Below are 18,267 nucleotides of genomic sequence, written 5' to 3' on the forward strand. Positions count from 1 at the left end.
CAGTTGGTGCTATATGTTATTTACACAGTTGTTTTTATTTTCCTCTCATATATCCTGAATGTGATTCAATAGGGACATATTTCTTACGTATATATTATGGAAAGAGTGTAAACCATATGTATATCTGACTTGAAAGACCCATTGTTGATCCAATGTATTTGTTTTCCATTTTTCCTGCATGTACTACTGTTGTGTTGTGGATGAGCTCATTTCTAGGCAATTTCCACATAGCAATATGGATTTTATCCGTTATGGTTACCTTCATTTCAGCTATTTCTAGATATTGGCTTATATATAATTTAATTGGTGTGATCTTAGTTACTTGTACAGCTATAACTAACTTTTGTGTTCTTGAATAGCTTATAGTATGTATAGTGAGTTGAGATATGTTTGGCGATAAGAGTTAAGATTTTTTTTTCTTCATTACATAAATCATTGCATTTAAGCAATGTTGGGTGGGTTGAACCAGATAATGTTTCTTTCTCAGGTCCTGTTTTTTGTTTTTTCTTTATCGTGTGACTTTGGCGTGAATTTTAATTTTTCTTTGAACTTACTTATTTTAAGAGCTCCATGGTAGAATGATGCTGTTTGGGTGGATAATGTTTTGTCAAACGTTAATGAGGAATTTTTTCAACTGATGCCCCTAAGTGTTGTGAGAGATGACTAAAAGAGTTGGCATCAGGAATAGCATCCAGTTGTAGAACACTGCCTCAGAAAATCTATCCAACCTATACCAGCATGGAAAACCAGCTGTTAAATGCTGTTAGTAAGTAGAACATCATAGCTGCACTATGTTTTTTCACAAGGATTAGTGTTTTCTTAGTGTTAACTTCCAGTTATGTCTACAAAGTCTATTTTAGATGGGTTGGCTTGGATATTATTGAGTGTTTGAACTCTTTGAAAGCATTTAATACGGGACCTATTTTTTTCTAAATATATCTAATTCATGTTCATTTGTCTTTTGGGAAATTGCTAAGCCATTCTCTCTTTATAGATCATTCTGGACTGGTTGGATATGTTGCTTACTTTTCCTTGCACGTTTCCACTCCATTGTAGTGTCCCATGCATATGTCATAAAGCTATTCATTTCCTTTCTTTACACAAGATAATTTACCATAATATAAGGGATACTTTCTCAAGCATTATTATGTTTACCTGTTGCTAGCTGGTATGGTAGCCAATCATTTTGCAAAGTTCAGCACTTTTATTGGGAGGTATTTTCTTATCAATAGGTAGGATTCTACAATATTACATTAGGTGAATTTAACATACTTGTAATTTTTTATGTCCTTGTAACAGTCAATAGTAGATAAGCTGTATTGTATTAATCTTGCTTCATAGCTGATTTTAGAGTTGATATTTTTATGTGATTTTGTTGCTCATTGTATTGATTAGACTGCACTTTGGATTTTCTAAAAAATTTGTTTTATGGCTGAAATGCATGATTGTTGCATTGCTAATCAGTCTATTCTGTCTTCTTTCTGTAAACTTGTTGCTAACTATTGTGCTTCCATGTAGATTGTATAGTATATATTAGGAGTTTTAAATTTTATATATTTTAGTTGTGTTGTTTAAGAATTTTGGTGGGTCCCTTTAGTCACTGTTGACAGATTTTTTTTTGTTTTGTTTGTGAATATAAAGATTTTTTTATGACATATGCTGTGCTGCAGAACACTCAGCAAGCGTAAGTGTGACCATAACCTTATGGCCTATGCTAGGGGTGCAACCAGTTCACTTATGCGTGCCTTTTCTTCATTGGACACTAAACTCTGCTTGCGAAGACCAGTTGAGGCAAGTGAAATCGAAGTTGAAATCAAATTCGGTGACTGGCATCCGTTGCTAGTGGAGCGCTAAGAGTACCATACGAGTGAGATTGTTGCCAGAGCAACAAGCTGGCCTTCATGGCGATGGCACGTTAAGCACACCATTCGAGCGTGATTGTTACCACATCACCTTACTAGCACTTGGGCATGTGAAATATTCGAGCGAGGTCATCGCCAGTGCCGCTGGACTGGCTCCTGTGCAGGTGGCACGTAAAAAGCACCATTTGGGTGTGGCTGTTGCCAGTACCACAAAACTGGCCCTCGTGCCGGTGGCACATAAAAGCACCCACTACACTCTCGGAGTGGTTGGCGTTAGGAAGGGCATCCAGCTGTAGAAACTCTGCCAGATTGGAGTCTGGTTCGCCAGACCTCAGTCAAATCATCCAACCCATGCTAGCATGGAAAGCGGATGTTAAATGATGATGATGATATTCTGATTCAGTGCCTAAGCATAGTTCATTTTGGAAGCTAAAAAAACTGGAGTTATTTTAATTGTACTATTGGGAAGACATTTAGAAAATAGACTGTGATTTTGACTGTGGTTCCATATGCATATATAACATCATTTAATGTGCACTTTTCCATACTTGCATGGGTGAAAAAAAATTTTTTGAAGCAAAATTTTCTACAGTTGGATGCTCTAACTGTTTCCAATCCTCACTTGTTTCTAATTAAGGTAATATTCTCCCATATCTAGACAAGTTTTTCACAGAAGTTTGGAAACAAACAACCTCACACTTATGATGATAATGTTCATTTACAACCATCACGTGATATCTAGACAAGAGTGTACAGAAGCTCATATACACACATGCATGTATATTCTTGATGGGTTTCTTTCAGTTTCCATCTTCCAAATACACTCACATGGTTTTGGTTGGCCAAAATCTATAGTAACAGACACTTGCCCAAGACACTATACAGTGGGACTATACTCAAGGCCACATGGTTAGGAAGCAAGCTTCTTAACCACACAGCCATGTGAAAAGCACCTATGCCAGTGACACATAAAAGCCACCCATGCCTGTGACATGTAAAAGTGCTGGTGACACATAAATGGCACCCATGCTGGTGACATATAAAAGGTGCCCATGTCAGTGACACATTGAAGACGCCCAGTATACTCTGTAAAGTGGTTAGCTTAGGAAGGGCATTCAGCCTTTGGAATGATGCCTAAAAGACAACTGGAATCTGATACAGCTCTCCAGCTTACTCGCTTTGGTCAAACCATCTGACTCTTGCCAACATGGAAAACGAACATTAAATGATGATGATGATAATGATGATGATGATGTAATGGACTGTGATTCTGTCTATACTGTTGGTAATCTGGAAACTGAAATGTTTCCCAAAATTGCTATTTTCGTTCTTTATTAATGTCATGCTACAACAAACTAATCTATCTTGTCCTTTGATTCCCAGAATAGTTTTACATAACTGAACTTTGGACTAGAAGAATTATAATGAACACGGCATTTCTAAAACCATAGTTCTACACACTTTGCTTTAATGGAATTTTGGAATTTGTATTACTTATCTTTCTCTCACTGTGTGTGTGTATGTGTGTTTCTTTTCTCCTTTGTCTTGTATTTTCTTGCTAACTTCCCTTTCTTACTGTTATGGATTTTTAAAGTCTATCTTTCTATTTTTGTCCTTTATTTCTAGAGGTTTTTTCAGTCTCTCCTTGAATTAATTTTACTGTTCATCTCTCTCTCTCTCTCCCCCTCTCTCCTCCTCTCTCTCTCCCCCTCTCTCCTCCTCTCTCTCTCCTCTCTCTCTCCCCCTCTCTCTCCTCCTCTCTCTCTCTCCCTCTCTCTCTCTCTCTCTCTCTCTCTCTCTCTCTCTCTCTCTCTCTTTCTTTTCCCACTGCACCATTTTGGAATATTATTCAGGGTGAGTCTGTGCTGCTGCTAACTTTATATTTTTTTCGTAAGTGTACTTTAACCTTACTAACAGGCAGTGGAGGCATGATTGAATTACAGATCACTGATATTTATCAGAGATGGTTAATAAAAACTTAGGTTTTGATTGCAACTCAAATTTCACCTCTTCCCATATTGGACAGTTTTACCTATAACTAAGATAAAAGTTGAATAGTAATATTTTATCAGTGTGCCACAGTCAGTCACAGGTAAATTTAGCTTTCTTGTTCACTGCTATTTTCTTCTTAAATAACAGTGCAGTTTTAGTAAATTGAATTTTCTTTTATATTTATCAAAGTTGTTGTTGATGCTGTTTAGTCTCGGGTTTGCTTTAATGAAGCAAACCTATGAGTAAAGGCACCCCAACCATAGCCATCCTGTCTTTTTTCAGATATAGTGTATCCTGAAAACATTTATTCAGAGTTGTACTTTTGATTTTAAAAAAAGTAGTGTAGGTTGAAGGAAAATTACCTGCTATTTCTAGCAGATAGAGCAACCACGTAGAGATGTCTAAATTAACCTATATTTATTGAAATAGATATTACTGTTTAATTTTCTTTGTGTCTGCTTCCACCAGGTGTTTATATACCTTACAAGTGTATCACATAAAATGTGAGGTGGGGTGGGGTATAGGTGGGAGTTCAAAGTTTTGTTTAATATTGAGAACGATGTTGATGTTTACAATATCACATTTAGAATGGTATTTATTGCAATCGGGTGGCACGTAAAAAGCACCCACTACACTCTCGGAGTGGTTGGCGTTAGGAACGGCATCCAGCCGTAGAAACACTGCCAGATTTGACTGGGCCTGATGAAACCTTCTGGCTTCACAGACCCCAGTAGAACCGTCCAACCCATGCTAGCATGGAAAACGGACGCTAAACGATGATGATGATGATGATATAATTCCATCACTGAGAAGACGGTGTAGTCTCCACCTCCAAAGAAGTCATCTCCTAACCAAAACAGAAAAGTTACAAAGCCATTGAGCTGCTGATTTTAAATGGTTTCATCCAATATCTTTACAACTGACAGATCATGGCTGTGTGGTAGAGAAGGAAAGGGAGCTGGTTAATATACAGTACCCCAGCGGGACCAAAGGCCAATGGCTGAAACTATTAAAACAGTAATAAACAGCCCTCAATCAATTCTTAGTCAGCAGTTTTCTAAATCTGTACATATGTTACAGAGGATGTTTATGTATATATAAATGAATAGGTGCATATTATATTACTTTTCATCTTGCAAACAGGTATCAGTTTGCTTATATGTACAAGTGGCTGATCTACTATATTAATTTGGTAGATTTGTACAAGTAGCATTTAGTAGTAGTTTCTGAGTAGGAGTGGAAAGTTTTCATCTTAATATGTCTCTGAAGTCAAAATGAGATGATGGATGCTGATATAATCCCAAACATTAGTCTACAATAATTCCAACACAATAGTAACTACTCTATTCTATTTCTGAAGAATCCTATCAGCCTGTATCTTCATTATATTTGACTACAAACTACTACCACCAACATCATTAACCCTTTCATTACTGTATTTATTTTGAGATGCTCTGTGTTTCTTTCAATTACTTTAAATATAACAAAGGATTTAGTAAAATAACTTAGTTATCATTAAGCTAGTGTTAGGAACATAAATTGTGACTAAGGTTTAATGGAAGATTTTAATTCAAAACTTATGAAAACAAGACATTTGTACAATAGAGCCAGAGGCGGTTTCAGTCAGGTTTGTATTGAAAGGGTTAATACTATCAATATTTTAACACTCATGGTCTTGTATCATCTCATTTGTATGCTAAATATCTTAGAATTTGAACTCACCAGTTCATTCTGTAAATCTTTAACTGACTCTTCTCAACTATCAAAAACAGGCCAGCTTGCTTTTGATTGTAATCCATATGTTACCTACTGAAAGCACTTCAACTGAAAGAGTGTTTAAATATATGAGAAACACCATTCATGCATGTAATCAATTCTGTCTTACTGAACAAAGGCAGAAAATATAATTTCAACTCCTTACATATCACTAACACCTCCAATACATTTTAATGCAACACACTTCTAAATTCACTATTTTCACAAACACAAAGCAGATATACACTCTGAATTAAGCATGTTATCATTTATTTTAATCTTCACTTTTACATCTAAACTGTTTCAGTTCACTTTAATAAACTTAAAAAAGTCATCGTGCCTCTCACTATAATAATGTAATCTCTGTTGCAATATAGCACATCTCGCAAAATACACTAATTGCCTTAGAACAGCCTACAAACTCTCCAGACTATATCCCATATAACATTGTTGTCCCATACCTCTTTCTCTGACAAATCCTACATAACATGATCTGATTATCATACTGCACACTACAACTTATACTAACTACTATACTAAATTTCACACAAACAACTATGGCTACCACACAATATCTTAAAAGCAAAATTTCCAGATTACTGCATTCCATCCCATAATGTATTACTTTTACAAAATGACCAAATAGATACAATATTTGATGACCAGCTCAGGAGTCTTAAGTTTAAATTTGCCCTGAAAGAACTGAGAACTAGGATGGTGGGAACTAAAGACAATATTTCTGATACCTTTAACTGTGCTCATGTATTTTGGATGATGATAACTGAGCATGTTGCAACTAATCTGATTGTGTTGTAAAGAAAACAAACACTCAGACATCCTTAATTAGGACTGATTAGCATGAAGTAGCTTGGCAACACATGAACTTCTGACTTGCAGTTCTACAAAGCTGGCTGAGTTTATGCCATCTCCACTCAGGCATTTCTAACTCACTTATCTCCCTTCTTGCTTCCCATATTGAGAAACCTCTAAATTCCCAAAATTAGTCCTATGCTAACCACTGCACCTAGTCTCCCCACCCTCAAAATGTTGGCTCTTTGGAATTCCTTGCTTGTCCTTTGTTTTCCCTTTAGCCATTAGTTTGTGAGAGGAACACTAACTGCATCAACCTCATCTGTCTTGGAAACTAAATTCTTAAATGAAACTATAGGCGCAGGAGTGGCTGTGTGGTAAGTAGCTTGCTAACCAACCACATGGTTCCGGGTTCAGTCCCAACTGGTGTTGGTGTGTTTATGTCCCCATAACTTAGCAGTTCAGCGAAAGAGACTGATAGAATAAGTACCAGGCTTAAAAAATAAATAATAGGGTTGATTCATTTGACTAAAAATTCAAGGCGGTGCCTCAGCATGGCTGAAGCCTAGTGACTGAAACAAGTAAAAGATAAAAAAAAGATACAGATGCATGCACACGGACACACACACACTCATGCATGCACGCACACACACAGGTGTGCAGGTTTGTGGTTCAGGAGATAATTTTACAACCACATGCTTTCAAGGTTCAATCCCACTTGTGTGATGCCTTAGGTAGGTATCTCTTACAGCTGACCAGTGCACGATAAATGAATTTTGAAGATGGAAATTGTACTGAAGCATGTTTTGTGCGTGTGTGTTTGCTTGTGTCTCACTACTTGACAATCAGTATTGGTTAGTTTACATCCCTGTAATGTAGCAGTTCAATGCAAAAGAGACAGAATAAGTACTGTAGTTGATTTTGATTTACTAAAACACTTCAAACCAACAATTTGCTGACGACATCGCTCTTATCAGTGATTCTCTCTCCAATGCCCAGTCTCTTTTACAATCTCTTGAACAAGCCTCAAATTGTGTAGGTCTTTACCTCAATGAGGCCAAGACTGAATACATAAACAAGTGCCTGTCCAACAGTGATTGCATCATCCATACTCTCAACAATGTGCCCTTAAATATGGCTTCTGATTACAAATATCTTGGGTCATACATATCATCATCTGGAAAAGACTTTCTAACTAGAAAGGGTATGGCCTGGTCAGCCTGTAATGACATGCATAAGATCTGGTCATCAAATCTAAGTAGAGACTTCAAACTTGAAATCTTCAAAGCCACAGTCGAACCAATTCTACTATATGGCTCAGAAACCTGGACGTTATCAAAGAAGCTTGAGAGGCGGTTGGATGGAACCTACACTCGCCTCCTTATGAGAGCTCAAAATCTCTCGTGGAAGCGCCATCCAACCAAAATGCAAATATATGGGAAATTACCACCTGTGTCATCTCTTGTGAAAAGTAGGAGAGTCCAGTTTGCTGGACATTGTTGTAGAGCTGAAAAAGAGGTAATTTCTAGTCTTCTCCTCTGGAAGCCATCTACTCGCAATACCATAGGGCGCACACTCTCCTACCCTGATGTAATCTCCAGGGATACAGGCATCCAGCAACAGGACCGCCGTAATGCCATGAAATGCCATGAAGTCTGGCGTAGCATGGTAAATTCCATTGTCTCGACCACGGTCGAACCATGATGATGATGATGTATATGTCTGTGTTTGTTCCCCACCATCACTTTACAACCTAGGTTGGTGTGTTTACATCCATGTAACTTAGCAGTTTGGCAAAAGTGACCAATAGAATAAGTATTAGGCTTACAAAGAATGAGTCCTGGGGCCAATTTGTTCGACTAAAGGCAGTGCTCCATCATGGCTGCAGTCAAATCACTGAAACAAGTAAAAGAATAAAAGAATATAATACTTATATACATTCTATATTGATTTCTAGAATTAATAACCTCTTATTTTTAATTAATTTTATTCCATATGCAATGATTCTTATTTAAATAATTCAGCAATATATTTTTGTACAGCCTCATAATATAGTTGCAAAACATCTGTCTAATGCACTTCAGTAGCACAATGTAAAAGATATCTGACCTGCAACTCCAAATGTCATTAATTCGGCATTTTGTGTCTGTGTATGTGTTTGGTAGTGTAGGCATGTTAAATGCATGTTTACAGGGGTGCCTGTAAATGCATGTTTGAAAATATGTATAGATAGGCATTAGTGTGTGCGACAAGACCAAAACAAATAAATAAATAAAATAAAACAAATGTAGCAGTGCAGAAAATTCTGAGGAGAAAATTGAATTTTTGGCAGATCAGATCATTCCTGATTTATCGCCAGTAGGCTACTGCTGTTGCTAGTACTGCTGTTGGCAACATCTTAAGAAAAACAAATGAGATAAATGAAATTATCTCTTTTTATGAAGCTTGCTTCCTTGTGTTGTGTCTAGCAGAAATTGCTAAAAGTGATAGTTTTACTTATGTATACACAAGATCGTTTCTGTTGTCAAGGGAAAATCCTTTTCATAATCATTGCCATCAGTAAAATCATCGTCATTAGCATCAGCATCACCACTGTCATTAACATTATTGTCTTTGTCTCTGTTATCACCATCCGCATTGCTGCCATGATCGTAGTTACTATCATTATCATACTCCACATGATTTTCATAATTATTATTTTCATCATTGTCAAATGAAATTCTTCACTAACCTGTCGCTAATTGGTACTCATTCTTATTCTGCCTCATAATCACATTGTACCTGGACCTCACATCTCTTTCTTTCTCTCTCTCAATTTCCCCGGTGGGCAAACCATGTATTCACTTCATCAGCACGATACCTTCTCCTCTCCCTCTATCATAGTTTTTCACTACAGTCTATATGCAACTCTGTTGAGAGGTCTTATCTTATGTGTCATGTAAAAAAAGCACCCAGTACACTCTGTTAAGTGGTTGGCATTAGGAAAGGTATTCAACTGTAATGTTAAAGCAGAAACAGAACCTGGTGGAACCCTCACACCCATCTGCTCTTCTTAAACTGTCCAATCCATGCCTGCATGGAAAATAGCACATTAAGTGATGATGACATAATATATATATAATAAAATATTAGGGAATAAATCCAAACTTACAGGGAAAAATCAGATTTAGGATTAAATCCAATTTTATAGTATAAATATATTATATTATATTATATTAAATTAGAGATAAAACCACTATTAGGCAAATCAAACAATGAAAAACATAAGCCAATACATAATATATATATATATATATATTATCATTATTATTATTATTTTATATTTGTTTCAGTAATTAGACATACATGCACATGCATATGCTCAAGAGATAGCTAGCTTCTGCATTCATATATATGTCTGTATTTATTTATTTATTTATTTATTTATTTATTTATTCATTTATTTTCTTTTTGTCTTTTTCAGATATCCTAGTTGCAGTTATCATGAGAGCTTCCAATGGTGATAACTCTGGTTAGTAACAATACCTATTGTTTTTTTTTCTTTTATTGAACTGTTAAAGCTATTATTGTAAAACATACATACTTCTGTTTTTCTTTCTCTTCTTTTTTGCAATTTACTCTTGCAGTGTTCTTCATCCATTACCCTTGTAGCAAAAAAAAAAAAAAAGAAAGAATTATTATTATCATTTTTCTTTATCACAGGTTTTGTTGGAACTCATAGTGGGCTTGCTACCTGCAGCCTACAGTACCATACTATCTGACCTTTTCAGTTAGCTAATACTTTCCTGATTATTCTGGCTGTACCAAGGAGGCAAACCTTTTGTAACAGTTCTACTAGGCACTTTATTTCAATTTCTTTATATTCCCCTTGTTGCCTTCTGGTACTGTTCCCAAGAACCCAGCAATAATTGGCACTATCTTGACCTTCTCCATTTTCCATAGCTGGGCTATTTTGTACTTAAGAGGGTTGTATTTATCTATCTTTTCGCCTTCCTTCTTGACTATTTGTGAGTCAGAAGGGGATGCAATATTAGTTATATAGCATATATGGTGCACCTTGTCCACCACCACTATATCCAGTTTATTATCACCAGTTCAGCCCTACCAAAGATCAAAGGCATTCCAACCATAGGCATCCCACCTTTATCTAATGTGACCATGAGAAAGAGATTTAGCTGTTGTATCTAGCAGGTCAAGTGTTGATGTAGAAGTTCCCTCTTATTATTGTTGTTACTGTTGGTGTTGTTGTAGTTATTTGGTTTGGCCAGAATATTTTCAATGTTAGTCTTGACTAGCTAAGATTCAATTAGTATTCTATATACAAGATACACACACATAACTAGAGTGGTATCCTTTATACAAGTTTGGAGCCCAAATCTCTGATGAAATCACATGTAAGAAAGAAATTAGGGCATGGCTAACCATGGTAACACTGTCCATGGGAAAAGTTAATAACCTCTGGAGAAGCAAAAGTGTCCCAACCAAACTAAAAACAAGGCTAGAGTGAGTGCTCATTTGGCCAACTGACATTTATAGCTGCAAAGCATGGACTCTGAACAAATTTGAAGAGAATATAATCAAAGCATTTGAATTGTAGGTGTATAGGAGAATCTTATGAGTTTCTTACAAGGATCATCAGACAATAAATGTTTGTTATAAACAAGTAGGTGAAAGACAATTCCTGAACATTTTGAAAAAACAAAAGCTCAACTATTATGGCTATATTCAAAGAAGCAGAGGTCTGGAAAACATTATTATCATGAAAGGAAGAGTTGAGGATAATAGATCAAGAAGCATGCAAAAAATGCAACGGATGGACAATAATACGAATTTGTTGAACAAGAGTGTCAAGATATCTAGAGATTTTATGCTTAATCAGGAAAACTTTCATTGCCATGTCATCAATGAACTGCTATGTCATCAATGCACTACATTACATGACAATGAGAACCCTTTATAGGAGGATAATTTCCTTACAATTGTCAGTAAAACAATGAAGCTAAATTCCTAACTCCCCACCAGCCATCTTCCCCAGCTCAATGGATCGTTTCTTTATTTTATTTTCTTGCATTTTCCTTTTGCTTTCAATGGAATCTTCTTTGGTAAATACCATGAACCAACAATTTATTTCTGTAACTTCATTATTTTTCCTCTCCTTTCTTCTTCATGTCATTTCAAATCATGCCTTTTTCCTTTCCATGTGCCTTTACTTCCTTCTTTTTATTCTGTTTCCCTCTCTTCCTTTTATTCTCTCTGTTTACTCATATCTCTTCCTTTTTCTTTCTTTCTTTCTTTCTGATTTACTTCTGTTTTTATTCCAGTCTTTTCCATCCATTCCTTCAGTTATTTATTTCATCCTCTCCTTACAATAAATGCTGGTTTGGTATGACTGAGCCTACAGGGTATCATTGTCTTAGTTAACTTGCACCTTAGAATCTCAAGAGAATTATTGACAGTTTTCTTAGAAAGATTATTGTGTCATTAGAGACTCTAAGTCTGAGATGGATCATGTGAGTTGCAATTGTCAGATATAATTAATACTGTCAGTTACAGATACAACATACACACACACATATTAGTAAGTTACTGACTGCAACAAGTGTACACTTGTTTCATTCTATTGGGAGATCTTCAAGTAGTGCAATAAATGCTGTGTAGCCTTCCAATAGCTGTCTTTGTGTAAGCCAATCAAGGAAAAGCAAGAAAAATCATGCAAGTAGGAAGACTTTCTTTTGTACTAGTGTGAAGTATTGTTTAGTAAACAATGGAAAATTTTACTCTTGGAGTCTTGGCTTTTAAGAATTTTATTTTAAAGTGGTTGAGGAATATTTTTAATACACTCTCTTTCTAGATGTAAATCTATAGGAAACTAAAAGATTTCAGAGGTCTAACTGTTGCCTATGAGACAGATATGAAATGGAATTGAAAAATGTTAGTCTATACCAAACAGATATGGTAACTTACCTTACGATTCTGGGACTATGCAGAGTTTCTACAAATTATCTTGTTTCTTCAGCTGGTTGATAAAGGCAGAGCTGGTGAGGTAGTGGCAGCATGTGTGTGAGATGGTGTGCACCAATCAAGGTTAATGATGTATCTGTACATACATGTGCAGGCCTGGACAAAAGTTTTTGAAATAGACTGGCAGTACTCCAGTATGCAAGTCTCCCCTTCTCCACATTACTTATATTTAACCAAGAGAACACCAATGACTTAAACCAATACAGCTTGTTATTAGTGTCATCACAGGCTTTGCTGTCAGAAAGGCATGAGCCAGAATAGATACTGTAAGGCAACTTGCCTGACCCTTTAACAGTTCTACAGTTCAACACCTTTGACTGGTACTTTTTTACTGGCCTTGAAGGCATGAAAGACAAAGTTGGCCTCAATAGTATTTGAACTCAGATTGCAGGGAGTCATAGCAAATATAGCAGGACCTACTACCCAATGCTCTAATGACTTTATCCATTCACTGTCTCCAGTGGTCAAGTAACCAGCTTTTATAGCAGTACAAGTCATATGTGTATGTGTGCATGTGCACTTGTATACGTATGTATTGAGGAAACTTAAGGTACAATTTTTCACAGCAACTAACCAGTTTCATCTCAGCTGGGAATCATCAAGCAGTTATAATAATAAAAATTAAAAATTTTTTTATTATAAGTTGGTTCAGGATGTGTACCTTCAATTTCCTCAATAAAAATATATACTTTACAGATGTATTGAGTTCATTTTCTATTAGAGGTACTCATAAGTATCATTGTGTGTGTGCGTTTGTACTGAATATTAGCTTCCCGTTCTGGTTTATACATCATGTTTACACTAGGGAATGAAATATTGCTCCTTGATCTTGCAGTGACCCCCTCAAACTGAAGTGTTCTTGTAATTGTTTAGTCCTAGGGTAAGTCCTGATAGAGCAGGCCTATGATGAGAGGCCAACTCTCTGTAGAAAGACATTTGAGTGATATTTAGCTACTATTTTGAGTGATCATGTAGAGGGTCCCTTAGTTTTCATGGGAAGAAGTAGGTATAAGTTGAAAGGTTTACCATTCAAGAAGATTTCTTTATTTTTGTACAGAGTACGACACTGCTATACCATATTAATAACAGAGTTGACTTGACTGTATGTCGTTGGTTTACATTTGTGTTTCAAAAAGTAAGAGAGTGAGAGAGAGAGAGAGAATGTGAGAAGAAATGTTTTGAGAAATAAAATGTAGAGATTAATATGATGGAAATGAATCTCTCAAATGATATTTTATAAATATTTATAAGGAATAGAGTATTTTTGTGTAAATACCACATAAGGTCAAATACTTTGACCATTTTGATTTAAGTATTATAAACATTGCCTTTAACCTTGTATTTTAACTGATCACCATGTATGTGTGTTTATGTGTATATGATGTATATGTATACACACACACACACACACACACACATAAGCATATGTGTGTATGTGATTATTGCTTATAAATTGTAGATATATCAGCTATTTAAGTATGTGTGGTGGCAGGGAGAATATATTATCAAACTTTTTAGTAAAAATCTATTGTTTCATTGAAGGAAGGTGGTGGTGAAAAAAATGAAAACAAGACAAAAAAAATTAGCTTAAACCAATGATAGATTTAGTATCATGTTTAGAAAACATAACTGTTTTAAGTTCAGGCATCAATCATAATGTATTCCACCTGCCAGATATGGTGAGCACCAACTGAGATAAGCATGAAACATTGAAATAATGACGCCTCAGTAACTGTTACTCATTCTGATCAGAAACTGTAATAGCAGGTGATAGTAATTCTGGTGAAAGTGTTATATGATTTATCAGTGTTCTGTGAATTCTAGACCTGAAAGATCACTGGCTGATTATAAGTCTCTGGAAGCTGTTGAGAAACCAGGTAGAATATACAGATGCCTCCTTAAAAAGATAAGGATAAAAGGATACAATAATCTGTAGGATAAAAGAATATTATCATCAATAGAATCAAGTATAATCTGTAAATAACAGGATCCAAGGAAACTAGTGACAGTCTGTGTCAGCAAATAATGACTCTAAAAAACCCAATATTGAAATAAATTGGTTTATCGCAAGGAAGAGCAGAGCATTTCTAATTCTTCTGTCAGTAAAACCTCAGAGTGTTGTTACCATTAGGAGACAAAAATTTAATTATTGGTCATGTTTAACTAAAAAAATTTGTATTTGCTCTAATTAGCAGCAGTAACAACTGTAAGATTATGATTCAGTCAAGTGGGAATATTTGTAATAGTTATTGTTGCTTACTTCCAACTCAGCTCTGTCTAAGCAGACCTATTATCAAATGTACTCCAGCTGTCCTATCTCTTTAAGAGCATTTAAAGTTCTATTCTCTAATGCGTCTGTTCCCCACTTTACTTAAAACAGTACAGATGTAATTTGAGGGAATTTGGTTGCTATTTTTACCAGGTCAAGTAACCCCATAAAGCTCCTTCTTTGGCTCTTAATGGTAGTTGCTGTTGATGTCATTCAGAAATTCATTTGCAGCCTACCCTATATAGATATGTAATGAACTCACAAAGTAATCCATTATTGTGTGCTTAATTGTATAGCATTACATACTTCAACAGTAACAAAACTATAATCCAAATGGTACTTTATGGTGGTGGTTAGTCATATATTCTTCACTGGTAGTTTACTGTCTAGGTAGGTTGCATGTGAAGATGACTATGATCACGCTTATATTTATTTGAGCTTTCATATTTTATTAACCGACATTATTTCATGTATACATATAAATAATTCAATGGAATAACATTCATAAAATAGCAAATATAATTGTTAGAAGTCTTCTGTAATTCAGCATGCTTGATGATATTATGAAGGTAGGGCATAGCCACTGAAGATGAACTAAATAGAAGGAATTCAAACCACAGCAAATAATCTGTGTGTTATTCAATACTACAATTTAAGGTTAGTGCCTTTTGTCAAATACAACATAAGCATGTTAAATATGAAAGAGTGAAAGAAGGCAAGAGACCAATTCACTGATCAAAGTAACAGATTTGTTTAGACAGTTGTGTGGCTCTCAGGTCTGAGTCTGAGTTTGAGTCTGCTAGCTTTTTATAACTGTATGCCACATTTTCCAGAACTCTGGGGAAAACTATTTGGCAGGAAAAATTGCATGCTTCTTTTGAAGTTCATGGCATTAACTATAAGTTGACCAATGTTGATTGTTCAAGGCATATTCACATAGGTATTAATACCTTTTATGGCAACTCTTTTCCTTTGCTGGTGATACAGTAGGTTGTGGTTCCAAGCTGAGTAAATCTGAGAGTTATGGTTCAAAACGCAGTAGGGCCATTACAATAGTACAAAGATAATTAGCATGCTTTCCAATACAAGGATGATATGGGAATTCATAAATAATTTCATCCTTCTAAAGTCAATGAACCAATGTGGGAACCTCTATATATATTTCTTTACTACCCACAAGGGGCTAAACACAGAGGGGACAAACAAGGACAGATAAACAGATTAAGTCGATTACATCGACCCCAGTGCGTAACTGGTACTTAATTTATCGACCCTGAAAGGATGAAAGGCAAAGTCGATCTCAGCAGAATTTGAACTCAGAACGTAACGGCAGATGAAGTACGGCTACGCATTTCACCTGGCGTGCTAACGTTTCTGCCAGCTCGCCGCCTTCTATATAGTTAACAAAAATGAGATACATTGGATTATGTAGTTCAAGGTACACTATGATGCAAATCTAAGATTAAAGGCATTCTAGCCATGACCATTCTCTCTTTCATGTTTGTCTAAGAGTTGCATTGTCCAATTTGTATTATTCTTTATCTAATACAATAATGTAGTCTAAGGGAGATTTGACTACTATTTCTAGCTAGTTGAGCAACAGTATAGATATTCCCTCACAGACTTGTTGATGCTGTAGCTAGTATTATTATACCAGTTGTTGTGTAGCCCTAGGTCAGGTTTGTTTGAGTAGACATATGACATCTGCATAGTTGATGTGTAGCCCCTGATCAGATTTGGTTAAGAAGACTTATGAAGAAAGTCATTCCAGTCATAGCCATCAGTCTGCTCAATTAGATAGTGTATTGATGACTATACTATGCAATATATCTTACCTTTTTTGAGATGGTAGTGAATGAGTTGAGAGAGATTTGGCTACTATTTCTAATAGAGTGAATGAGTATGTAGGGAACCAGTTGCTTGCACATAAAGTTTTCTCTTTTTCTTTTAGTTTTTGGTTTAAATTGTTTTTAGTCAGACTGCATGTAGCTGGCAATTAAGTTACCTGTGTTTAGGAGCACAGTGCAATGGTTCTGGTTTGAACACATGAACTGTCAGTCACATGATCAGCACTTTAGCTATCCTCCTATACACTGACTACATTTGTACTATTTGTTTATAAATAACCATTCTTTCTTGTAGCACTCAGGCAGCTACTTCATTTATTTATCTTTCTCATCTCAGGAGGCATTAATTATATTTTGTGAATTAAATAATTTACTAATTTCTATCTCAACTGCTATTTTAGAACCTCCTTTACACAAATATTCTCAAAATGTGTGATTCATATTAATCACTAATTTATGTATTTTAATTTGATAGCATTGCTTAATTTATTACTCACTTTGGTCTATTATCAATTTCTACAGATAAAATAGCTTTTGTTTATTTTTCCATTATAAATTAACCACAACCTGTGACCTTTTATTTGGGCCAGCAAAATAAGAAAACATATCATTATATATGTATGTCACCTCTTTAACATTTTTGTAATTTATCTATTCATTAGGAGCTAAAATAACTGTAGATCTAATATTAATTTAAATTGCACCATTTGAAGTTCTACTTTTCCAGTTTTCTTTTCTGTCTTACGTAATTTCACACAAAATGTCATAAATGTAATTAAAGAAAGAAAATAATTATTCGAATATTTATATAAAGGAAAGCTTTTATTTATTTATTTATTTCAATCTATTAAAACTATTTCAATAGAATTTAATCATGTCGATAATATTAATTTTTGTCTGTATAATTCATTAGTTACTAGGTTAAAGTATTAAGTCATGAGTTAATTACTGTGTGTCCATAGATACAGTAAATTAATCTCTTCAGTCTATTTAATTGTTGTTGTTGTGCAGCCCTCTGTCATCCTTGATTGAGGTAACCTATGATCAAAAGCACTCCTGTCATGACCATCCTATCTTTTATTCAGATTTGGGGTATCTAGAGTTGATTGCATTACCCAAGGAGTTCTTTCTTTTTAACTCTCAAAATCAACCCATCCAAAAACAGCCACTATTAAAGTGTTTACATTTTAAATTCAAAAGTGTTAAAGATGACAGGTTGTGATTTTAGGGAGATTTGGCTGCTACTTCTAACAGATAATGTAACCACACAAGTTTTTCAATAGCTGTTCAGTTATTTAGTTGAAAACATCCCATGCGCACACACACAATTTTTATTTCACTTTTATATGGTTAGTAGTAGTATTAAGAGGAGGAAGAGGTGGTGGTGGTAGTAGTAGTAGGAGTGGGGGGAGGAGGAAATGTGTCAGGGTTTCTAACCATGCTTTAGCCATTGTATTTAGAAAATTAGACAAAGTACACAACTCTACTAGCCTTATACAGTCTGCTACATCACTTCTACTTTGTTCTTGTTGTTGTTGTTTATGTCACGGTCAGTTCCATTTCAGAAAAGACATTGCATATAACCTTTCTCAAGGTATTATGGTGTGATTTGAGAGATATTTGCTTTAATGTTCCTAGCAGGTTGAGAGACTGTGTAGAGGCGCCCTTATTAGCTCTATATATATATAACGTTATTGATTGTGAGTCTCCT

At 35.3% G+C, this 18,267-nt stretch overlaps 1 protein-coding gene across 1 annotated transcript in view; it reads left to right on the top strand.

Moving 5' to 3' along the window:
* LOC115213132 (nuclear factor of activated T-cells 5-like) overlaps positions 1-18,267 on the top strand; it is a 197,460-nt gene that overhangs the window by 112,362 nt on the left and 66,831 nt on the right. The window contains exon 4 of the mRNA XM_036503506.1: positions 9,883-9,930. Coding sequence (XP_036359399.1) covers positions 9,903-9,930 — 28 coding nt within the window. The 5' untranslated portion in view covers positions 9,883-9,902. The remainder of the gene's footprint in view (positions 1-9,882; positions 9,931-18,267) is intronic.

The sequence above is a fragment of the Octopus sinensis genome, linkage group LG6 (genome assembly GCF_006345805.1).
Source record: "Octopus sinensis linkage group LG6, ASM634580v1, whole genome shotgun sequence".
Taxonomy (NCBI): domain Eukaryota; kingdom Metazoa; phylum Mollusca; class Cephalopoda; order Octopoda; family Octopodidae; genus Octopus; species Octopus sinensis.